Source organism: Pelecanus crispus, chromosome 12, assembly GCF_030463565.1.
Source record: "Pelecanus crispus isolate bPelCri1 chromosome 12, bPelCri1.pri, whole genome shotgun sequence".
NCBI classification, from domain to species: Eukaryota; Metazoa; Chordata; class Aves; order Pelecaniformes; family Pelecanidae; genus Pelecanus; species Pelecanus crispus.
The window spans coordinates 159,203-184,354 of NC_134654.1; the positions used below are offsets into that span (position 1 = coordinate 159,203).

The window sequence follows — 25,152 nt, forward strand, 5'->3', positions numbered from 1 at the left end:
ATACAGCAACACTAACTGCTTCAAACTGTGGTATACACATTTATTTCTAACATGAAGTTTTTATGATTTGGTTCATAAGTGGAGTTCGAGTTCTCCCATTTACTTGATGTCCAGCACCTCACACAAACACGAGTGCCCATGTTGGGCTCTGTTGACCAACACTGTAAGCTGGAAGGAAATCTTGGGTTTAAGGCACCCAAAAAGCATCTTGCTGTACAAATCCTGACCACCCATTATTGTAGTTCCCACCTCTGCTTCCCTTGCAAGTGCATCGCTTTATCAAAAGTGAAGCGGAAACAGATAACAACTATTTAATGTTTAAAGTGTAAACCTCCTCTGTAACCTACGGGACCCACTGTTCATACTGTTTCGGGTGCAGCTGGTTAGCTGACACCACAATCCTTCTGAGTAAAATCAGCCTGTTACAGCTGCTTCTCTTATTGCACATTTTATTGTATCTATTGTAAAAAATAATCAAAGATATTTCCTGTCGCTTTGACGTTATAAGCACTTGCGATAGTTTTAGATTGTTTTAAAATTTCCCAATAAACATGTCAAGAGGAACAAACTGGAAGTTCCCCAGTTGCTGTAAGAAGGCAGATTCCAGAGCAGGGAAGACTCCGAGGTACAGGTTCCCCTCTACATCTCTTAGTTTGAAGCTGCCTAAATATTAACTTTGAGGCATGCCTACAAGTTTAATGGGGTGCACCCAAGATCTATATTCCCAAGCTTCCTAGGGGACAGATTCAAATTTGTGAACTCCACCTCGAACCCAAGCAATGGAGGGCAAATGCCTGTCATGATCTTTGTCTGATTCGGGCTGGCTCTGGGCACGCTCTGGCTTGGGGTTTGAAGAAGGTGGGTCAGGCTGCTGTACAGACATAGTCCTGCGGAGATGGTTTCTCTTGCGCAAAAACTCAGGTTGGGAGTGGAGGCCAAAGCTGCCTTTTCTCAAGATCATCCGAGAGTTGTTCTTTTTGGGTCGTGAATGGAGACTGAACTCCAGCGAGGCCAAGTGGGCTGCATAACCTTCACTGAGGAACTGAAACAGGAAGGAAAGAAAGGGAGTGACAAATTACTGCTGCCTAACCTATGAGCTCTATGAGGAATTAAGTTCCTATCTTTGGCATCCCAGTTACGTACCTACAGAGTACTAATACTCCTCTCCCCTCACTTTTTTTTTTTTCAACGACCTGTTCCATTTTGTCATTCAACGATAGGCGATGCATGCACTTGCAGATACAACCTATGGCCACTCAATTCTCTTTAGTATTAATCCTGCCAGAAAATGCCTCATGTGAAACCAAAACTGCCCTTCTTTCTCTGAAACTTTCCTCTGTGTGTGTTTGCTTGCGCAGGCATTCACATGCATGCGTTTTTCTTGTTCCCCCTAGGACTCCCGGATTCAGTAGCAAGAGTTACTTACTTGACACTGCGCCTGGTATTTCTTTGTTGATCGTCCAACTATGTAGATCTGGGATGGCGACAGAGCCAAGACATTGTACACAGAAATATCCTTCATGGAACCATATGCAGCACAGATTTTGATGTGGCACTGAAACAAATATTACTTCCAAAGTGACCGCTCTATTGAACACCATGCACTACAAGGATGGCACTTGTTTTGCAATGAAGCAGCAGATGAGTTCATTGTTAACAACCTCATTCTGTAAACCACAGAAAGCTAAATCTGTCTGCCTGCATGCCGGCAAGAACTACAGATATGCACACAGGAAAGAACAAGCAGTTAATTTACTTGTCATGCCAGGAGGCCCCTTTGGATGTTTTATCAGCCTTCCTTGCTCTTTAAAAAGTGAGAAAAGAAATGAGGAATGGCAAAAAGACTTTGTGATGGCCAGTGAGATTTACTGTTTGAAAGGGAGGGAAATCTCTAACTTCACTGAATGACATTCTCTGGAAAAAGGTTTTAAGGCTATAAACAGGTTTCTAGTACCTCTTGCATGAGATTCCGGAGAAAAATGGTCTTTTGTCGCAGTGGGTCATGAACAAGTCCATCTGAGAAGAAGATCATCCCTTGTGGGAAGTTGTGTTGAGACAACCATGAAACCACACGCTGTTTTTGCATATCTGGACGGCCAGTAATATAGATAATCAGATATCCCAGGTCCTGCCAATGCCTGTCAGAAACAGCAGGTAAATTATGTAGGTGCAGAAAGAGAAACAATACCCACAGGTCAGGTCAGCATTTCTTTGCTTAGCACAGATCCAGTTAGAAGTCAGACATAATCCTTCAACAAGCGGAAAGCAGCATGCCTAAGTCTCTGCTCCTACTGAGAAATTAAGTAATGATGTCTACATCTTGAGGGAGACGGATGGAAGCAAGACATTCTCATACAGTATGTTATATAAAATATGAGAGCGATTTAAAAATGTATTCAGAATAGACTTTGCTACATCAAGTCCTGCTACCTTTGAAACCTTTAATGAGGTTTCTGCTATTTCAGCTGTAAGGAGTTGAAACCCTTGAAAACTGACATCTCTCCATTCCTATGCAAGTTCCAAAATGAGAGCTGTATTTCCCCGTCCAGTGTGACATTAACACACTTGCAAGAATGGATTAAAAGGCCTTTTAATTTTTCCTCAAAAAAAATGCTCTTGCATTCATGGAACTTGATATTTTTGAAGAAGATGCGTGTCCTTATTTGAAGTTAGTGAAACACAAAATACACTCCTTCCTAATCACGGTAACACACGGATTCATTATTAACTCACTGCACACACTTTAAGGCCATACTCCCAAGAGGCAACTTTAATCTTCAGACAACTTAAACTACAAATTTCAAAGTAAACCATAGCATTCTAAGATTCCTCTGAAAATCAGGCAGACCTGATGTCCAAGCAAATATAGAAATGTATCTGCAAAGAATCCTGGCCTTTAAAGAATTGTTGTTTATTTAGTTAAAAAACCCCTACTCTGCCCTCTTCCTTCCTATTGTAGTTCAAACAGGAAAGTCAGAGATTTAAAAAGTGAAGTGTGCAAACCTCACCTACCTGACAACATCAACGGCCCCAGCTCGGACTTTGGGATCACTTCCCATAATTGAAACACTTGCTGCAAATGAACCATCAATGCTGAACACAACACATTCCATTCCTCGGGGAAGCACAGTCAGGTAACTTGCGGCACTGCTCTGGTCCCCTCTAGAGAGTCAAAGCAATAAATACTTTTAAAAAGCAAAAAGTCAGAATGTGTTTTCTGCATGTTCTAGTTAAGACCTGAAATTAGATCTGTCTGGATCTACAGCTTCAAAAATCACTGTCAAATAGGGTTTCTGATTTCAGCTCTATGTGGGGCAATTAAAACTTACACTTTTAGGAAATAGCTTTCCAAAGAGAAAGCTGGAAGCTGACTTTAGTATGAAATCACATCTGTATAAATACCTAAAAGAATTAGGAAAAAAAATACCCCAAACAGCCGGAAGTACTCAAACTACTACTCAATCACGCTATCTGTATATATATGTATATATATGTCTATATATGTACATATGTAAGATATGAATGCTACATATACGTACACACACACATACATACACCCATGGCACACAGAAATTAGCTATTTTTTTTTCCAGCAGTCTACGGTTACTAGCAAATTATTAGAAATTACAAGGGAAGAATTGATACGCACCTTTTATTGGCATGTACTTACACAAATCAGCTTTTCTCCATTAGATAAACAGCTGGTAATACTAGCATTACTCATCCCTCTATCCTTGCAAATTACAATGGGAATGCCAAGCCAGAAAGGTTTAAAAAAAAAAGAAAAAAGCCCACCCCAAACCAAACCTAAACCAGAAGAGAAATGCAATCATAGATAGCTCTTCTCATGGCAAGGCATGTGAAATGCAATCTTCTCCTCATGATGTATTTTCCCCAAGAGGTCTGGACGTTAATAAAGCACAAAGTGATCCAAAGCTTTTACCATCCCATGACCTTATGCTCCCTAAAAAATGTAATCTGAAGACCACATCTTCTTTCCTTTAGAAAGATGATTATTGTATAATCTAGCAATTTATACCTGGTGATGAAGACTGTTACAGTATGTGTGCACAACTTAATGAGCAAAGACAGGACAATTTCTTTAATTCCTGTTTGAAACTTACTCCTGCAGTCTAAAAGCCCATGGGAGCTTAGCTTCTGAATACACCTTAATTTGTTTTTAAGTAACTCTCTTGTCTTGAATTGATTGTCTGTTCTATTACACTGAGGCAAAACATTTCTTCCTCCTCAATTAGCACTACATAAGACTGTAAATCGACTTCGGACTTGGTTAACTGGTGGGTAACAACACATTCTGTTTCAGCTAAATTCATCCCACTGATTTAGCCTCCAAAGTAGGGATTCAAAGGAAGCTGTAAAGCTACTTCCAAAGTGGGCAGGCGATTTAATCCTACATGCAATATTAAACTAAACCTCTGTATTAAATCAAACTGCGCTTTTATTAAATGTAAGTTTTTGTAAAAGCACAGCTACCCCTGCACCTAGGCCAACAAATTTTATTTCACACATCTTCATTCTTCATGCTTTACTTAGCACAGAGATTTTAAAGAAATGCTGGAGAGCTAGGAGAGCTGACTGATTTTATTTCAATGAATTGTTATTTTCAGGCACTGTGGTTTTTGGGGTTTTTTTTCCCAATTTAGAATAAGCATAGTCTTGACTACAGAATTATGGTAACTCTTCTGATCAGCCTGACATCAACAGATAAACAGGTGGCTGAGAGCAAGGCAGTACATCCTCTACTGTTAATTTCCATAAGAAAAGCTTCTTATCAGTCTGAAGAACACAAAGCTATGCCCTTCAGCAGTCTTTTCCCCAATGAACAGGCTGCAACAGTCATACATTCTTGCCACAAGAAGACCGATTACAGTCACCCAGTCCCCATATTTTGCAAGACCAAGTGCTCCTAAATTGAATTGCACTGAGGATTTGTGTTGCAGTAGGGATAAACCCATTGGCCTGGGCACCTCCAAACTGGCCAGTAAACAGATGATCACTGCTTCAAACCTAAGCTGACAACACAGTGACAAGACCAAGAAAAGATAACTAACTGACCAACATCTCCCTCTGCTCCCCCTTCAACCTTACACACCTCAGTGTCTTCCTGATCACAACAACCCGTCACAGATGTAGTTCCAGCTTGGAGCTATTACCTGACCACCATTTTGATGGGATACACACCAACTCTCAGTCTCTTCTGTTTGGGTATGTTGTAGGATATCCGGCCACTGCTGTTGGATATCTCTGTGTCAAAGTACACCCACCTACCCGAAGATGGCTCGGTCATTATGAAGATATCAACCTGCAAAACCAACAGGACAGTCATCTAGTGTGATAGTAGGAAACACACCCCCTATTTACAAGGCCTGCCAAGCCTAAATCACATTAGCATCTCCAACTGTGGCTTGTACTAAAAGCTTACAAGGAAGTTTGAAGAAACTTCAAAACTTGGTAAAAACTTCTCAGAGGGTCCTCTCAACTAGAAAATGCTTCCTAACACACAGTACAAGAGTTTATTGCCTTCATAATTTAAAGCACTCAGCTTAGCACTGCAGGTGTCCTACGAGGGTACAGAGCTCAGAAATTTGGCAGGAACCCTAAACTAGAAAAAAGATCATTTCAGCTTGCATGTGTATATTACATTTTTGCATACTAAACCTACAAAATGGAAAATTTCACCTGGTTATTAGCAAAATGAAATCTTTCTCAAATCATGACCTTGCCTACAAATGCAAAACCTAAACACTTCAAATTATCAAGATTTTTTTTTTATAACGTTTCATCAATGTGGCTTTCTTCAACTGAAATATTTCATCAAAATTAACATAAAGTGTATGAAATACTTTGTCTGACTTGAACTGGCACTTTTTAGCAATAAGTACATTAGTAAATGAGGGAGGTATCTCCAAAACTCTCCTTCTGTACTCAATTTTTACAGAACTTAGGCATACTAAGTTTATGCGGACTTCTTCAGTGCTCAACATGCAGCCAGACACTCTACAAGATTGGCCAGCAGCTTACAAGATCCCACTGTTCGTGTGGATATCCTTGATAACTCTGCAGATATGCTCTTCTTGGACATAATGAAGTTATATGACTTTGGGATGTCATATAAATAACACTAAATCTATTCTGAACTGACAAAATTCAGAACTCAATTTTTCTGAGGGATGAGCTTTGGTGCAAGGGAAGAAATAACAAGTATTGCTGAACCAGAAGTGTTATCAGGATCAAAGAATGGGCCTACTCCTTTCTTCTGCTTTTTGACTGCAAAGTGAATTCACAGTTTGAATACAGATGTGTGCCAACTGCCTCTTTAAAGTCTTGGATGGTGTAAGTAGGAGAAAGGTTCACTTTGTACCCTAACTGATTCTGAATTTCCAACTTTCAAATGTACCGTTAGTGCAGAGAGGGCCAAGGAAAACATTTTTATGATTTGCTAGGGAAAAATCTAACTTCCTTCCAACCTGCAAAGGAATATAAGACCTAACCAGGAACAGAAATATTTTCTTTCGAGAATCACACTTCTAACTTTATTTTATTCAGCCATTCTGTTCTTAGCTTCTATTCTTCCCCTTTAATAAATTTTCTCAAGTCAAGCCATTAAAGATGGGGGCAAAGTTTGTGTGTGTGTGTTTGTGTATGTGTGGTTCAGAAAAATAGTTTTTGAGTTTGCACTGGGCATTCTGAAAAATCTGCACAACTACAGTCCTTTCAGATCAACATTTTCTTTTTTCACTATCAACGTGAAAGCTACTAGAACAGCATTCTGCTGACAGTGGTCACTGCACTGTTCTGGCTCAGTTTTCCCTCTCCACATCAAGAGATTATTAAATACAGCCTTTTATGTAGTTACTTGAGATCCTTGGAGGGACAACATACAAATGTAAAAAAAAATACAGATAGTATTTCTGTTAGTCTTGAAACCCCTCAAAATTAGAATGAAAACTATCAATAATTCATCACTGAGTATGGAATTCTCTCCAGTGCAATAATTAGTAATAATCTTAACATTTTCACTTAGCAATTTCTTTCAAGAGATTTTAATGACAAGATTCTATTCAATACACAAGCATAATATGAATCTGTTTTACCACTGCAGAAACACAGCTTATCATTCATCCCTATCCTGAAATGGGAATATGACTTCAAGGCAACCAGCCAGCACACAATAATCTATCTAGGGAGGAAAAACATTAGACTATAATGCCCAGAAAATAATGGGTTAAGTAATCCCAGAGACACACCTCTGGCCTCAGGAAAAGCACTGAAATGCTGAAATATATCTTCAACCTAGTTTGCAATTGCACACTAAAATGCTGAGTATGTTGTCTTTTTTACCAACTCAAATTCATCTCAGTAAAAGACCCAGGGCTAAAATGAATCCAGTCCACAAATCTCTAGAAACCCCAACAGGCCCATTTTAGGAATTTTTGGGAAAACAAGGGTAGTCTCCAGGACTGATCCTTGCCTCAGTAAAAACTGGTATGTAAAGCCCACCTTAGGTTAATTAACATTTTCTAATAGGTCAACAGACTGAGGCTGAGATTACTGGGTGGCCAGTCCCATGAGAGCATGGGAGGATATGACTGGCAGAGACTCTCAGAGAAGCTCAAGCTTCTGTCTCCTTGCCTTGACCAGGTGGCCTCATCCCCATCATCACTACTCTGTCGTGCCTCTACAGGAGCCACTCAAAGCAGATGAGGTTCAACGAAAATGTCCTGCCTGCTAAGGATAGCACCGTGATGTGACAGAGCAGATCAGGCTCTCCTATCATACGCAAACTAATGCTTCAAGGTCTGCTCAAGTCTGCAGGCCACGCTGCTAACTGACATAAATCCTTCCCCCACTCTAATTCCCACTAAGGAAGGTGGGAGAGGGATGGCCTTTCCTTTGACAGATTCAATGGTCTTGTGGTAAAAAACGGTTTCTTCTAATTTCTGCACTGTACCAGTTACAAGAGCGTCCAACTTTTGACCTGAGGCATTGTTAGGATATAGGCACAAATAATGCATGACAGGAGCATGCACAGCTTGGGTCTGCGATCCTCCTGACTGCAGATCTAATTGAAGACCTTCAATGCAATCCAATACACTCAGATACATTTAGCTGACATTTTGAACTTACACTTGAGTAATGGCACAAAGAGGAAATTATTAAGTCTTGGAACCAGAAAATTTTGGTGTTCTCCATAGGACCACTATGAACTCCTTTAGTGCCCTATTCATCACTGTGCCAGAAAAACCTTGTCAATGAATAAACTCTAATCAGATTGAAGAAATTTGTAAAAGCTAATAAAGAGCTGTGATTAAAATCTTCAAAATCAGACAAAATCTGTGATTCTGTCTTGCATGTAAAGTCAAATGATGGGGCTGCTTTAAGTTTTTTTACAAACCATATGGGACAAGATTGAAGCAGTGACGGTCGTAAAAACATAACCATAACTTATATTGACAGTTCAATGTGTGTCAGTGCAAGGTATGCTGAATTCTACAACAAAATCTTAGAAGCAGCACATCACTTATGTCTTGTGGAGTTGACTAACAAAGCCCCACTGTGACAGAAGCATGGTCATTAGAGACATGGTTCCAGAAACATCCATACCTGCCATCTGCACTGGCAAATATACTCCAAAGAAGGCATGCCATCAGCAGGCTGGTCCCTCGAGGCATCAGGTTAGGGCTGCATCTTAGCAGAATGGGCACCCACAAAACGGGTCAAGTGAAGCCTCCACGCTTCAGTTTTACCCTCAGCTCAGCAGCACTGCTCTGTTAATTCCCACAAAAATGTTTACAGTCTCAGTGAATATGAACAAATGTGTTCACTTAATGCTTGGCTTTGTTAACTGTAAGCCTGGCTACTGCAGGCAGCTTTACGAATGACAGTTCCAATCGAGTCACATTACTACTTGAATTCTAAAACTAATCTTTACTCTTCCATGTATAAGAGAAACAGCAGCCACCTAGCCTCTAGAATCCCTATTTCTTTATCTAGTTGTCTTACTTGGATAAGAGGATATATATTTTTCTTTTAGTGATTTGCCAACCGCTATAAAATAATTTTTCCTCCTTGCTCAAAAAGTTAATTGTCTCCAGTAGGTGGTACAGTCAGATGGCAGGTTCAGAAATCACTGCACAGCATATTCATCATTAAACAGAGATGGCCAGCATCATGTAAGAAGGATGAGAGCTGGGAAAAAAGTCAGCTATCAGGAAAGCCCACTTACAGCGTATTTTTGTGGAAGTGGTGGGGGCTAGTGACATACTTCCCCTCACTGTAAGGCTTTCTCTGTACTATACATGTGTGCTACGTTCGACAACTGTTTCTAGAAAAAGCTGATTCAGAAAAATAAGTAAATCGATTGCTTGGACTTTACCTTTTCACCTGTTAAAGCTACCATGTCCAGAGGTCCATACATAAAGCGCCCAACTAGTACCTGAGGACCGTCTTCTGCTGCAATGACGTCATTAGCTCGGTGATTAGCAGTCACATTCTGAAATAACAGCAAAAGGTGGGAAGGGTAGTAGTTGGTTTTGTAATGAGGCTACTGTATCTATTATGTTGTTATGAGCAGTGACACAGAAACACAGTCCTGGACAGTGCATCTGAGGAACGTCACAGTGCACCTTAGAGCACCTCGCAAAACTGCGTTCCTATTTCAGCTGGGGCCAGGTTTCCAGTAATGGTGGGTTCCTGAACAGACCTTCTAGTGAGAGCGCTCAAGATGACCAAATAGGAGAGAACATTCAAGGGAATGCCAATTATCTTTCACTTCAAGTGGTGCCATAGATTCACACGATTATGTGCAAGACACACACATATCTTAATTGACATTTCTAACTGAAGTGGCATCTGAAGAATGAAGAAATTTTTTTTTTTCTTGAGTTACGGATTTATCTAGCATGTAAGAAAATACAAGAACAACCTCTTTGCTTAACTGGAACTTAAGGCCCCTCTGTTACTTAAAGATAAGAAATATACTTTCTCCCAACCTGTAGTGATAAACCAAGAACAAATGGTTCCTATTCCCTCACTGTTAATTTGTTTGCCTCTGGATTACATTGGCAGTTTTCAGCTCTTTAGTAATATTCAGTTATGTAAACTCATGCTTTGGGAGATCAAACTCCATTTAAATTACTGCCAAACCCAAGTTCTATAGCTGCCACAGATATTCACATTTATGCTTACTCTCAATTTGACATGTGTCCTTTTGCGTAGCCATTTTTCTCGTGGATTGGACGGACTTAGTGTTGCTGGATCCAGGTTGTCATTTTCCTTGAAATTTACATTTTCGTACCTCATCACCTGAAATTATGTTAATATTTTAATAAACAGTGTGTGGCCTGAGGTGTCCTGGTACTTGGCAAAGAAAGCGAAAGTACACTGCTGCCCCAGGTGAATGACACTGCAAAGCCAAGAGCACAATGGAAGTAGAAAGAGGTACAGGCGGTATGTTCACATTAATTGTATAGACAAATAAACTGCTTTCACTCTGTTGGCCAACACTTAATCTCAAGTACTTATTGAACAGCTTTTCCAGTCACAACAGAGCATGCACATTCTTCCAGAGAAAATGGTGAAAACATTCGGATGGTATCGAGCAACTGTCACATTGTCTGCTCACGGTCTGCAAAGTCACTAAAGCAGCTTAAGACCACAACAGTATTTTTTTAATGTCCTTTATGGGGCAGAGGTCAGATTCCTGACTCCGCCTATATTGATTTTCTATACATATACCCGGACAGAAATGTTCCTATCACCTTTTGGATATTACTCACCACTGCAGTAGGTGACAGGCTCAGGATTTGGCTTGTGGCTAGTAACATGTGAAGGTAAGAGGACTATAACTTGTGACCATGCAGAACCCTAATATATCATACAAGCTACACATTATTACAACCTAAATATCACACGCTTACCATGAAACTTGCATGTCCAACTCAGATTTCAGGACACAACCCACAGATTTCAGAATCTGTGGGTTATGCCCTGTTTCAACTGAAACCACAAGCCCTGTCTTACCGAAATCTGCGAGTTGCACTGTGGGATCATGGATAGCATGAGCCTACTTCATTGTGGATGAGAGATAGCTTAGTCTGTCTCTTTCACAAGCTAGCAGAAAATTACCCAAGTTGAGCATCTGGTTTTCTGTGCTACAGTTTTCCACCCTGGGTGCCCTCACTGGAAGAGCGGCCGGGAATCCCTTTGAAAGATATCTCATATGAAATCCCTTGAGTAAAACCCTGCTGCATTCAGCCTTAGCAAAGCAGTTGGCTTGCAACAAATCATAGTAATGGTGAAGTCAGTGTGTTTTTTAACAAACTGGCATAAATTCTGTTCACTGGAACTAATCTGCAGGGAATATATGCACCCACAGGGCATTCAGGAGCCGTGAGCCTTAGCCTTAACCCCCAGCAAGGGCAGAATACCCAGACTATGCTGGAACTAACCAGTCCTTTATGTAGTGCTGTAAGCTCACATACTGCTTTACAGGTATGTTCCAAATGCTTGAAGGGCCTATTAAATTCTAAAAGCTGTAATGCACATACAAGGCTAGGTAAGACACAACAATGCAACTTTATATGAATGCACAGAGATAACAAGTAGAATAAAGCAGGAATGATTGATAACAGACAACTGGGCTCAGGGAGGCATTTGAAAGGAAAGATGGGAGAATGTTCTGATGGATTCAAGGCAAAAAACGTCCTGAGAGAGAAGACGAGATGACAAATGAGAGGAGAAGCATCTATGTACAATTATCTACGGCCTTTCAACAGGAAAGCCAGGGATTTGCATCCTCACACTTCAAGTAGAAACCGCTCCTCTACTTTGGGATGAACATCAAATAAGACTCCTATTCTGGAGGCTGTTGTCATTCATGGTAAAACTCTTCAGCAACTTTTGCTTTGCCTTGATTATCGTAATGCTAGTTATAAACAAAATTTTTTAATTAGCTTTTAAAATTCTGCATTGCTTAATGATCCATTTTGGAATCAGATATACTAAAGCATGCTCTGAAAGGACAGCAAGAGGTTGAAGGACTCTTAGAATTTCATCAATTAAAAACAGCAATCAAAAACCCTGCAAGTGGTCTGGTTACCAGCCAGACTGCCTGCTGCACGCTCCATTCACAGACTGCCATATAAAGATGGGGGCTCGGTGAACTTGCACAGTGTGACTCAGCAGCAGTTCTGGGCTGGAGGGAACTCAGCCACTGAGCTTCCATTCCCAGAAGCTACCAGGTGAGCTTCCAGTGAACTAACACCAGTGACACCACTGATGGATGCAGGAGGTGGAGGGAGCTAACACTCAGAGAGACCAGCTAAAAGGCGTTGCAGCAGAGGCAGGCACACTGACACCTGCCAAACTGATTTAATGAAAAAATTGAACAGTCCCATTTTCTGCATTATTCTCTCTACTGTTTGCCTGGCAGCAGCTGTTTCATCATTACTGGATGTAAAAACCACACTGATTCTTGGGTTAATCCAAATTAAACTGCTTGTTACTAGCTTTTGGGTGAGGGTTACTTTGGGTTCTTGGAGGGACACTTATCCTGCAGGTTTCACTTGAACACCGCTTAATTTTTTTTTTACCCCAGGTGAGATTTCTTAGCCTCACCACTTTCTCTAGAGGTCAGAGCACTGCATTATTCATAAGTCACTGCGAGCTGCTGTCTAATTACTGACACAGTAGGAACAAGAGACCCATCATATGACTCAGAAACAAATTCTGAGGAGACAGTGCACACAATGCCTCGAAATGTTCTGGTATAGTTACAGGAGAGACTTGATTTTCTTATAGGAGCAGTGCTTTCAAACTGCTGGTTTATTAGCAAATGTATGCTAATAACTTGATATTTAGTAGGAAAATACATAATTAAGTAAGGCTGGAGATAGCCTATTAATACATAATACAGGGTTATACTGATCTGGGGCATGGGAGGGCTGAGTAAGGTATGCATGACAGTGCAGTGTTTGTTCCCAGTCACACAGTCAGTAGTAAGAACACCAGCCAGCAGTGCTAATGGTGGGCTCACTGTCCCCTCCACCTCTCCAATAAATCCACTGTCATTCCTACATCCAGTTGTATCTGATGTAACCACAGTTAGCCATCTAACTGAACTAAAGATGAAAAGACTGATCACCCTTGGAAGATGCAATCAACAATCACAAGGTTATTCATTGCAGAGAAAAAATAAAGAGATCAATGACCTGTCTTAAAATGAAGGCCACAACGTCTGTTGATTCCCAGTAGCTGGCATGGAAGAGATGCGGCAGGGCCACAGTTGGAAAGGCTGTCAGGACGTCTGGACAATACAAGGCATAATCTATTCGTTTTGTTCCCCACCACTTTGCAGTAACTACAAAAAACCCAAACAAAATAGCATCACATTTCTATAAGATATCCTCTTAACAGATCTCTTGCTGTCTTTATGTTTAAGCTAGATAATTTAATGAAGTCTTCTGCTTTTTTTAATCCTGACATTTAGAATCTGTTAAAGGTATCTATCAAACACAAAAGCACTGTTTTCACTGACTGCATCATCACTTAAATGTCTGCAATCTAAACAGTTCTATTGAGTCCAAGTTTTGGGAAGCAGAAATCACCTCAGCATGATTCCCATTGCTTCCTGGTCCATGGAAAATGTGGAGTGAAAGACTAGTACTTTTATGATCGTGTTATAGAGTAAGAATTGCAAATGCTTCCCAAACAGTGAACAGAATATCGATACATGACTACAGTCCATAACAGGACAACATAATGACATATAGCATGTTTAATTATGGGTAACAAATCTTATCTATCTGTATTTCTTCATGCCTGGAACATGCTTCTAAACCACTGTTAGTATGAAACCCTTAATGACTATTTATGAGTGGCACCTTAATATAAAACTGTGACTTCACTTCTATTACTTTATCAACTTAATTACAAACAGAAGAGGAAGCTAAATTGTGTTATTTAAAATTGCAGAAACGTAGGCTTTTCTCATTCTCCCCAAATTTCCAAGCAGGTCCTTTTCCTTTTCATAACAAACTTTTCCACAAAAGGATGGGGAGGGAAGGGTTGTTGCCGTATCAGACAGCACATGGCATAGGCTTCACTCACTGTTGGTGAGGTATGCTGATGGCAAGCTTTCTGTTGACCCTGAGTTTTCACTGTTTGTGCTGGCCAAGCTCAACTTCCTTGTTTTTCCTTGCGGTTGATCTGATGTGTTTGGAGATCCAGGACTCTCCTGAGAGAAAGGTATGTTCAAAGAGCTGTTCTCAAGGAAGAGAGCACTGTGGTTGTGGATAGCATCACCTGCAGGTTACAGAAATTAAAATAATAAAAAAAACCCCAATGGGATGAACAACATGGCTTTAAAACTAGTGTGTGTGTGGTTTTTTTTTAATTTATTTATTTTTAACACAGAACTAATGAGCATTTTCCTGAATAATATCAGATTTAATGACCATGAAACTCCTTGTGCTGGTTTTGGCTGGGGTAGAGTTAATTTTCTTCATAGTAGCTAGTATGGGGCTATGTTTTGGACTTGTGCTGGAGACAGTGTTGATAATACAGGGATGTTTTAGTTATTGCTGAGCAGCGCTTACACAGAGTCAAGGCCTTTTCTGCTTCTCACACCTCCCCGCCAGCGAGCAGGCTGGGGGTGCACAAGAAGCTGGGAGGGGACACAGCCGGGACAGCTGACCCCAACTGGCCAAAGGGATATTCCATGCCCTATGATGTCATGCTCAGCAATAAAAAGCTGGGGGAAGAAGAAGGAAGTGGGGGGACGTTCGGAGCAATGGTGTTTGTCTTCCCAAGTAACCGTTACACATGATGGAGCCCTGCTTTCCTGGTGATGGCTGAACACCTGCTTGCTGACGGGAAGTAGCGAATGAGTTCCTTGTTTTGCTTTGCTTGCATGCGCAGCTTTTGTTTTGCCTATTAAGCTGTCTTTACCTCAACCCATGAGTTTTCTCACTTTTACCCTTCCAATTTTCTCCCCCATCCCACCGTGGGGGAGTGAGCGAGAGGCTGTGTGGGGCTCAGCTGCCAGCTGGGGTTAAACCACGACATTCCTTCAGAGTGAGGAGGACAGCATGAGACAGCATGACTATACTGACATCAAAATGGAATGGCAGCTGGGTGCTTTTGGCCAAGATCTTCCAAACTGGGTAGTGATGTTGGGAGGCTGGTTTACTTCACACTCAACCCTATCCATTTTAAAGTCATTCTCTGAGAAAAGCTACACAGCTCTGGGAGTCTGTGATACTTCTTGTCCTCTTCCTGACATGAGCAAAATGACTTCAGAAAGAGAGCCTTCAGCAAGGCTGTCTACTGGTTTGCGTGTTCCCACATGGAACAGAATTCTCATTTATCCATGCCACTCCGACAGATGAGCTACGGGCCATGGCTAACACCTCTACCTAATGAAATAAAACACAGCCTTCCTCCTGAGGTGTTCTGAAACATGTAAGAACAGATGTGCATTTAAACAAAAGCAGTACTGATAATTTTGCTTGACGGAGCCTGTACATCCCTCCTGTACTTAGGAAAGGCAGAACCTCAAACTGAGAGACAGGATATACAGCAAAGAGCATATCAAAAGCAGCTGCCTCCTCAGTGTTGTTTTTCAGAGAACAAACCTCCTGGAGAGATTCAAACAGTGAACAAAAGAAAAAGGAGACCGAGTTCAATGCACATAATACACAAAAAAGCAGACGGCCCTCGATGATGTATTGCTCTATTTCTGAGCATATTTCAGTGCCATTCAGACAAATAACTGTAATGCTGTGCTCATCTTTCACATGGTCTTGGGTTAGGGACTACGTCATATGATTCCTTATGTAGTGGAGGCCTGGAATAAGTTTCTCTTCCACTTTTCAAGTCTTACCAACTCTCAATGCAACGAATACCTCAATGGCGCACACAGGAGAACACAACAACAAGTTGCTGCTTTCAAGGCCACCATTCCTTAAAAAAAATACACTGGAAGCGTAAGAGTCTATAGATTATCAGAACAGGTAAAACATGTCACCATTAACTGAAAAGGAATAGCAGCATAGCTCCGTACAATCTCCTCCCTTCCAAAAAGCAGACATGGCTAGAAAGATTCTGGCTTGTTTTGACATAAGCCTGAATATCTCAACTGCATGAGACAACACAAGGAGCTGCCCTGCAACTGAATCAGAGAAACAATTAAATGCTAACACTTTGTGATGGGTATGTAGTTTGGAAAGAATATGCTCAGTTGTAGCTTCCATGAGAACATGTGCTTTGAGTTTTCATTAAAGAAACTGCAATGCACTGTTCTTTCAGAGGAATCTTGTTGATGCCATACAGTAGGGAAAGCTATGTGTGGCTATGGGAAAGCTTGATGGAGGTGAAAAGAATAGAAGGGTATTTTTCTCGCTTCCCTTGTCTCAGGCAAGCTATATAGACTCCAACACAGACAACTGAAAACACAATGCTGCTTTCCTATTACTTACCTCACAAAATGAGGAAGTATTATACGCTCTTTGTAGTGAAAGCAGCAGCACAATGAAGTAAAAGGTCTGATTCTATGTCATACTAAATAGTGAACAGCAAGGCACCTGGTCCTTCTGACAACAAACTCCAAACCACGTGGCCTAAAATACCACAGTAAATCAGTTCACTGAAGAGAGCAGCAGAATCCACGGACATAAGCAGTAAGGAACAGGGAAGCTGCCAAATTGCACCCCATTAGGGGTCTATCTGAACCAGAACCCAGATCCAAACATCAGCCAACAGGAAATTCCACAGAAGAAGGCACAATGAATCCCATAAATAAGAGCTGTATCTCCATGAGGTGCTCATGATTGGCAGTGTCCTGATGCATACTTTCTGTTTCCCCTTCCAAAAGATTGACTTAAATAAAAAAGGTTGTGCTTTTGAAATAAATTTTCTGCTTCTGAATTGTCGTTGCTCTGCTGACAGAGTCATAAATTGACTCTAATCTAATCCTTCCTCCCCCATTATAATTTTGCAAGAGTTTTGGTTTTTCATTCCCACTAAAATGGGGATGGAGAGAGAAGCAAAACCAGTAACTTCGCACAGAACGGAAAACATGTTGTCAGCCAACGTATCTGTTAGCCTTTTCCATATTATTGACTAGCTTAAGACCAGCTTGGTAAGGTGTCTGGTGCCTTGAAACCTGTTGTTTATTTTGTAATACTGTTATTCTAAGTGCAGTAACGCTCCTCCCTATGAAGAGATCAAATCAATAAAATGGAAGGCATTTTTGACAGTTTTTTCCTCTCCCGTTTCCTGAATTATCTTTATTTTAAACAGGTAGGGCAGCCTGCCTTCCTCTCTGTAGGTGAGGTCTTTGTTGAATTGTAAAGGAGAACAGAGAGTACCAGTTAGAGGTTAATAAAGTGCATGTAATACTATTTTTTTCTAAAAGCCCTCTGCTCACCTTTAGACTAGGACAGTCTACTCACATAATTCTTCTATTTAAATAACTGAAACGGATACTTCCCACCCAAAACAACCTTTCTCATGGCTCTGAGGGTCACTAAAGGTTCTTATCATTTATCCTACTAATCTAAATTTACTATCATGCTTGATAAGAAATAAAATAAAGGCAGATCATTTTATAGAGTCTTATCTTGGATAATTATGACAGTTACAGCCAATACAAAGAGGCAAAGCTACTTCCTCAAGGCCACACAGTAACCGTCTCCAGACAAAATTAACATTTTATGCATATACAATTGGAGAAATACTGTGCTTTTAGACCTTAATTTCTATCTACTCATAATGAAGCAGACCAGTTGGGTCAGCCATAGTCTGGACTGGCACTCCTGCACACTCCCTATATATAAAACTTTGCAAGAGAAAAATTTTGCCATTATTTCAATTGTGCTGCAAAGTAAAATGTGAGGTAGAAGCTCAAACAGTAAAGAGGATTATGATTATCTACACTCTACTATGTCAAATGTCTAAAAAGCAGGACAGGTTGAAAACAGGTGTTTTGAATTAATACACAACAGCTATATTTTTAACTCCCAAGTAGATAAAATACATCATGTCACAAGCAGCAAAACAATAAAAGGAATTAAATCCCACACGTTATTAAATCTCAAAAGACATGGCTGGTGGTAGATCAGAGACCTGTCATAAAGCTAAGGCTCGCTTACAATAGCTACAAAAGCACTTTGATTATGAAATGTCAGCTAGGCAGCAGCTGAGAAAGCTGCTGTTTAATGATGGGTCAAGACAGCATGGCTTTCTCTGGGCTGTAACATAACCTGAACCTTGTACCTTGCCCTTATAGTAAAAAAAACCCCACCAATTACTAAATGACATATTTGTCTGAACCATTATCTACTGCCATGTCTTCTGTCAGCAATCACTGTAGATGAAAGAGTTATGAAGATAAATCTTTCTCCACCTGCGCTGTACGTCTGGCAGTGCTTTGCACATTCAGTTTCTTTTACTTTCACTTGTCTGTATATCACAGCAACACAAGGTAAATATCCCCATAAGAGGTGACTTCTGAAAAAGTGGGATGCCTTATGTGATTATTTCCATTCTATCCAGTGCATAAGTCGAAGATACCTTAGATATTAAACTTAATCTTTGCTTATTTTTCCTTCTCTTTGCATATAATGTGTTGACTCTCCTATGTATTCAGAAAACTGAATTTAAATCATGACTCAAATAATTTTATTTTATTAAGCTATTTTATCAATAGCCTAATAATGTCATCATGTCCACATTAGGAATTGTATCAACAGAAATTACAGTTGCAACCAACCAAGTAATTGACAGGAAGAGGAATAATTCTCTGGGCTAGTCAAGTCTCTGTGATTGTCAAAATCAAGCCTGGTAAGAGTCAGTTTTCATCATCTTAAGCTCTTAGTAGCTCAATCCATCCCACACAAAAGCAATACCACATTACTACAAACTCAATGACCCTGGGGGCAGACTTAATGGTAAGTATTGATGCCTGCTGGATGCAAAAGGCAATCATCTAGATAAACGTGTGCCCTGCTCTATAAGTCCTGCCATTTAAGTCTTAGATGTTTCCTGAATCTCAATGGAAAAAGTAGATTTGATCAACTAAAAGCTTCAAGATGAACCCTATGCACAGAGCAGCTGGCTCCAAGAGCTTCATTTGATTGGCAAGAACTGAAAGACAGCTATGGGAATCTGCCACCCCACAGTTTTTATCATGTTCTGCAGCCTGTGTTAATCACTGAACTGTTCCTATGAATCATATGGAGAGACTCTCTTCTAGTAGTAACCTTTTTTCATGTGGCTTCCAGATCATATTTTTTTTCCACAGAGGCACCTATCAGGAATGTCAAGCAGACAACAGAATCATTCTTATTTTAATCATCAGTTCTTATGAGAAAAGGAACAGGGAATGAGACTCTTTAACGGCATGAATGATTATCAGAAAAGGCTGTTTTGGGCAGTGCATAATAGTTAGAGCTTGGTGTAACTAGATCTCATCATAACTGATTGGTAAGCTACCACTCCAGTTGACACCACGAAGGCTCTCATTTTAAGAAATACTTTCACAAGCCCAGGTATCAGAGAAAGGGGGGGAAAAAAACCATACAGTCACTAGAATTAATCCTTTGTGAATGAAGAACCTTAAATTCCAAAAGGATCTCAAAGCACTTGCATTTAAATGGGAGGATTTCATGTTCATTGAAATATAACGCAGCTTAGGTGTAAAGCACAGCAATGATTTAACTCTGCACAGATATTTAAATACAAAACCATACCATGGAACATTTGCTGATCGTTAGCACTCAGGAATTTTTATTTTATAATACATCCAACAGACAAGGTTTCCAGATTTACATGCTCTGTAGGGGAATCTTTTGACCCATCGCCTTAGACGAACTCAAAAAGAACACTAGTTGCTCCCAGATCACTTGCAAAGTCTCTGCTTCACGAATCACTGTATCTGAAGGGTTTACTTTAACACAAAAGCTGGTAAAATGTACAAACGTGAGGTTTTCAATTTGAAAAGCAGCCTAAGGGAACTATTCTTCCTATGACAGTTATTTAAAGGAAGGTTCAACTTTTCAAGATAGCCTTAGATATGTCTCAGTGACAGAATTTGTGCCTAACTAACCAGCAGGATTTCCAAGTGCAGTCAGGCTTTATAACAACTCAGTCAGAATGCAAAGCAGGGTATATTGAAAGAAAACTCAAACATGGGGGTGAGGAGAGAGTACATATAAATACATACTTTGGACTGTTCCTCACCTTAGCTATTCCTTAAGTCAATTCCTGAGGAACAGCCAGATCTTCACATGTTTCAGTGAAGCCAACATCTAGAAACCAACCTTCTGCAACTCAAGATCAACTGTTGCTTTGCAAACATTGATTTAATCAGATTTGAACTGATCTGCATCTGCATCCAATGTACACCATATTTGAGCAGCTAAAACAAAGGAGTTGTGTGTAGCCTACTGCACAGAACAGGTTCCCAATAATATGATTCTTCTAGTGCCAACAAAAAGAAAACACTGCTGTTTTACTATATTAGCCTCTGACCTTAAACTCTGAATCCTGAAAAGCCTTTTGAAATACCCTGATGAGGCTTGAATTCATGACTGAATCTGTAGCAAAAAGAATAAATCTAATGTGCATGCATGTACAGATACACAATGATCAATGCTTTTTTTGCATAATATGACAAGTCAAGATATTTCACACTTATTATGATTTTATCTCATTTTCTATGAAGTCAAACCAGCACAATTCCTTCTACTAGCACCTTGTTCATCCACGACTTCCTCTTTCCTCCCCACAAATCAGTCTATTTCTGTTTTCTCCTGGATTCAAACATTTGTTACCCAACATAACTATTGTTTAGTAGCCTGCCTAGGAAAAGAGCAATCAAAAGACAATTTGCTCAGTGCTCTAATTTGTCCTAGTAGATATCCGCAATAAACCAATGACAAGTGACCAAGAGAAACAATATCTGAAGATCTAGGCAAAGGTCAACTAATTGTAAAAATAAATTGTTTAAAATGATAGTCAAAAACATGGAAGTTTGCAAGTGACACTTCAACTAAAGCAGTGGTATCACCTTCCAACCCCTCTTTAACACAACTAGTATCACAAAACTCATATGTAAGAAACATTTTTTTCTTGGTGATCTTCTTTGGTTCCACACTTACTAAATGTTTCTGTGCCATTCTGTCCCAGATGACTTGTTTTTAGCATGTTAGCACATTGGTACTTCAAATCCTCTTGAGCTGTGTAAGGACAGAATGCTTAGCGAACAACAGGTAAGGAAAGCTATGAAAATAGGCACTGTACCTAACTGGTGAGATCTTCCATCCCCTAGTGGGTACCTCTGGTACCGTGGGACACTGAATGGAGGCAGGAGATGGAATCTTTTCTCCAGCAACGGTTCAAGTCTGCAGGCAGAGGGGTCAGCAGAATGAAAGAAACTGTACACTTGGCTGCAGGCTGGGCGGACCTGGCATACTTGGATGAGAATGAGACAGAGAAAGAGAGTTCAGTATTGCCCCTTTACAATTTTCAAGGAATCTATACAGAAATATGGTTAATATGGTCTTTTGCAACCCCAGACTAACATGCGTCCGGCCACAACAAACTTAAACGAAATTCGTTGCTATTTCGTATGTTTTCGTATGTGTTTACATATTGCATATGTAAAGCACACTTCATTGCAAAGGGGTTTACAAAGCCATCACAATCTGAGATGCAGGCATGTAGCAGACAGGAAGACCAGCCAGAGAAATAGACATAAGTAAGGAAGGCAAAAGAAATTTAAAAATCTTGTAAACATATTATTAAGCATTACAGCTATGATGCTCAGCACTTCAAATATTTACCAGCAAAATGGTTCGATGGGCCTGTTATGTCCAGAGGACTTAAATCTAGGTGACAGCAGGAGCAGGTAGGTGACAGAAAGCACTGCAGTTTCTGAAGTCACCTTATGGAAGCTAATGTATAGTATGACCAACTTCATTTCTATAACAGCACAGCGATGTTTATGATTCTTGCTGAAGGTGTGCAGTCCTGAGGTTTTTGGGCTGCAACTGTAAATGCAAATCTGAAAATCACTTACTCAGCTAATAAGGCATTATTTTGACTAAACACACAGCATGGAAGCATAACATACTCAGATGGGTGATCACATGAGACTGCTAAGGTCTGTAAAATGGTCAGTGTAGTCACTTCTCACCACACCACACTTCAATCACACTGAATCTTGCCAGTGCGATCATATCAATTCATCATGGGCTCATTACACTTAGTACAGTTTGTATAATACTGCATTACATGTTACAACAGTTGGTTTATTAACTACAAGAGTAAAGGAATGACTGAAGTATTTATAAAATATGTTTGGGAATATTATGTCTGCTCCCCATGAACTCCATGCAAGCAAGACATGTTTTCAAACCTGCTGTGCTATACAATAAACCCTAAATGTTCTTTTGATAGAATTACAATTTCCTTGTGGTGATTAAAAAAACTGGTAACATGTATGATGTTTTTTCCTTAGAAGACATGTTTGGTATAGCATTGTTCCCACGCACAAGCCAAACACATGCTTAACTGGAAACCATGAAGAAAGATGTTAAGAGTTTTAATATAAGGAGTCATGGAATATTAGATCTAATAGAGTCTATCTTAAGTGACATCTCCCACCAGGGCACCCATCATGGAATTAAAAAAAAAAATCAAAACCAGGCTACCTGGGTACTTTCTCATTTGCAAAAGCAATAGTCAAGGTATTTGTACACAAGCAAAACTACAGTAAGCAAACTTGATGCTGTATGTCTTTCTCTGCTGCAGTCACAGAGTCACTAAGAGCAACATCAGAAAACACTACATTCTTACAGATTTTCTCCAGTGCTTTCCATGTTGCTGGAAGGACACTAAAAATTCAGGTTCTGGTGCTTGCTGCTATTAATGTTATATAGGGACAAATCTAGATATCGACTATGTTGATGTTACCAAGTTCTAAGCTTAAAAGATTGATACTGAGTTGTAATAGCAGCATTGCCATAAGCAGGTCAGAACAATACTTTGTTTTATTCTGTTCTATATGAATGTTTGTTCTATAAAGGCTACAGCATAGGCACACAATGTTTTTTCTCAAACTAGTAAGACAATGAACCTTTTATTGATCATAGTAAAAATCTTCTCAAGATACTTCAACATTGAGGATCCAGTTCAGGAAAACATTAATTCTGAAGACCAGGCACACGTTTATGTATCTTTTTGAACAGGGTCAGAAGCAGGACTACCTGAAAAGACTGAAGTTCAGTTGCTCAGAAAAGGACTAGAATTGGGTGTCCCAGCTCATGAACAGCTAGGACACAATGCAAGACCCTGAGGAATTTGTGACGTGGGAAAGAAAGAAGTTCCTCTCATTTAATATTCTACCCACTTCTCCAAATTATCCTGCTGGTAAAGCACCAAATCACACTCAGCCTGTGTAGCTGTTGAAATATGGTATTGTCAGACACTCAAAATGCATTACACCTCAGAAACCACATGTGTACCCAGCCCACGTTTGTACAGGCAGGCGTCTTGTCAACTCTGGTTAAACCTATAATGAAGGGAGAAAGGGACAGCCATTCAGAGAGCAACTAAATGCAATCCACTGGTGACAGATGAAGACTAGACTGCTTCCTCACATGGTATCCGAGTTCACTGCCTAAGGCAGATGTGGTGAATCACATCCATAGGGACCACTTTATTGCATTGCTCCATGCTAAACTGTATAGTAGACTTATCTTTGTGTCATAAAGATGTCAATACTCATAGCCTCTCAAGAAATGCTCTGGAACAAATCTTCCAATAAGAACATATGTATATATGATCCAGTTCTGCCAAACCATGAACTTTTTTCTTCTTTGGACATGCAGTGTACATTGTATTTTGCATTCACTGACTCACTCTGAGAATGGTGCAACACCTCCTTAATTCTGCAGGATTTTTGTCACACAAAGTGAACAACGTGGGTGTCTTTGGGGGCATTAAGCGAAGCTTTGTGGGTTGGTTTTTTCCCCTCAAGCTCTCTTTGTAAAATGTTTTGTTACCAGTGACAATTACCAGGTTTCCAGCTGCAGGATAACCAAAACCTAATTTTGATGTCTGTTGTATGTTGATTTTTCTAGAAAGGATGGCTCTGTGCATCACTCAGCACACCTGGCAGCAGATGAAAAGAAAGCGGGAGATAATAAGACTGCTTGTTGAGGACACTATAGAATCTCTTCCCCTTTCACTATCAAATAAATAGGAGCTTCATGCCACCTTTGTCCCTTTCCCACCATTAAGCCAGCCATATGCAAAAACTACGGCCTGTGAGATTCTTCTGTGAAGTACCTTTCCACAGTTCTCCAGGAACCACTATCAAGTACCCTTTTTTCTTAACATATTCTCCCAAGTAGGGTACAAAATGCACCCATGACTTTATTGTGCTGTGAAAACTGAGTAAATTCTCCCATGTATTCCAGTTAATTCCATCACAAGAGAAGCAGAAGGGAAACACCAGCAAGACTGCAAAGATTCAAGACTACTTTTGACAGCTTTCTTCAAGCCGTATTTTGTTCCGAGTATTTGCCAGAAAAAATGGAAACAGGTCACCTGTGTGAGAGCATTTAAGCACAGCAGAAATTAATTCTTTGCAAGGAAAGTATAATTCTCTTGCAGAGCCCAAATGGTGTGAAGCAAATTCTGTGCGGTAAGCATTGCACTGCATTATAATTAAACCCATACTTTGGCAAGCCTATAACTTTTACATATGTATTTAGGGATCTAGTGCTTATAAAGTAGAGCAGTACACTGGGTATTATCCTACTAAACTAGAGCTTCCTTCCCTAGTGGGTTGTATATTGGTTTATTCTTTCTTTCTTGTCATGCTTAATATTAACTGTCAGAGCCAAAGATAAAGGAAGTGCTTAATGTAATTAAATCAGTTGCCTAATTGCACTTGCTAAAACTTCTTGTACAGGAACTTTTTCTGTGTATGTCTGCCTTCTGTATATGCCCAGAAGGCAGACTGAGACAAAGAAAGCCAGGAATGCAAACAGCAGGGTTATAAAAGTTGTCAGCATAGGGCAAATGATGATATTTAGTGGCAACAAGAAAGCATGTCCTCTG

General features: G+C 40.1%; 1 protein-coding gene across 1 annotated transcript in view; it reads right to left on the reverse strand.

Annotated features, from left to right (window-relative positions):
• Positions 1 to 733: 733 nt before the first annotated feature.
• PITPNM3 (PITPNM family member 3) overlaps positions 734 to 25,152 on the reverse strand; it is a 122,246-nt gene continuing 97,827 nt past the window's right edge. The window contains exons 11-20 of the mRNA XM_075720092.1: positions 21,325 to 21,495; positions 14,131 to 14,325; positions 13,233 to 13,381; positions 10,210 to 10,326; positions 9,398 to 9,514; positions 5,175 to 5,323; positions 3,013 to 3,162; positions 1,955 to 2,138; positions 1,427 to 1,555; positions 734 to 1,042 (exon numbers count right to left, since the gene is read on the reverse strand). Of these exons, the coding sequence (XP_075576207.1) occupies positions 734 to 1,042; positions 1,427 to 1,555; positions 1,955 to 2,138; positions 3,013 to 3,162; positions 5,175 to 5,323; positions 9,398 to 9,514; positions 10,210 to 10,326; positions 13,233 to 13,381; positions 14,131 to 14,325; positions 21,325 to 21,495 (1,670 nt within the window). The remainder of the gene's footprint in view (positions 1,043 to 1,426; positions 1,556 to 1,954; positions 2,139 to 3,012; positions 3,163 to 5,174; positions 5,324 to 9,397; positions 9,515 to 10,209; positions 10,327 to 13,232; positions 13,382 to 14,130; positions 14,326 to 21,324; positions 21,496 to 25,152) is intronic.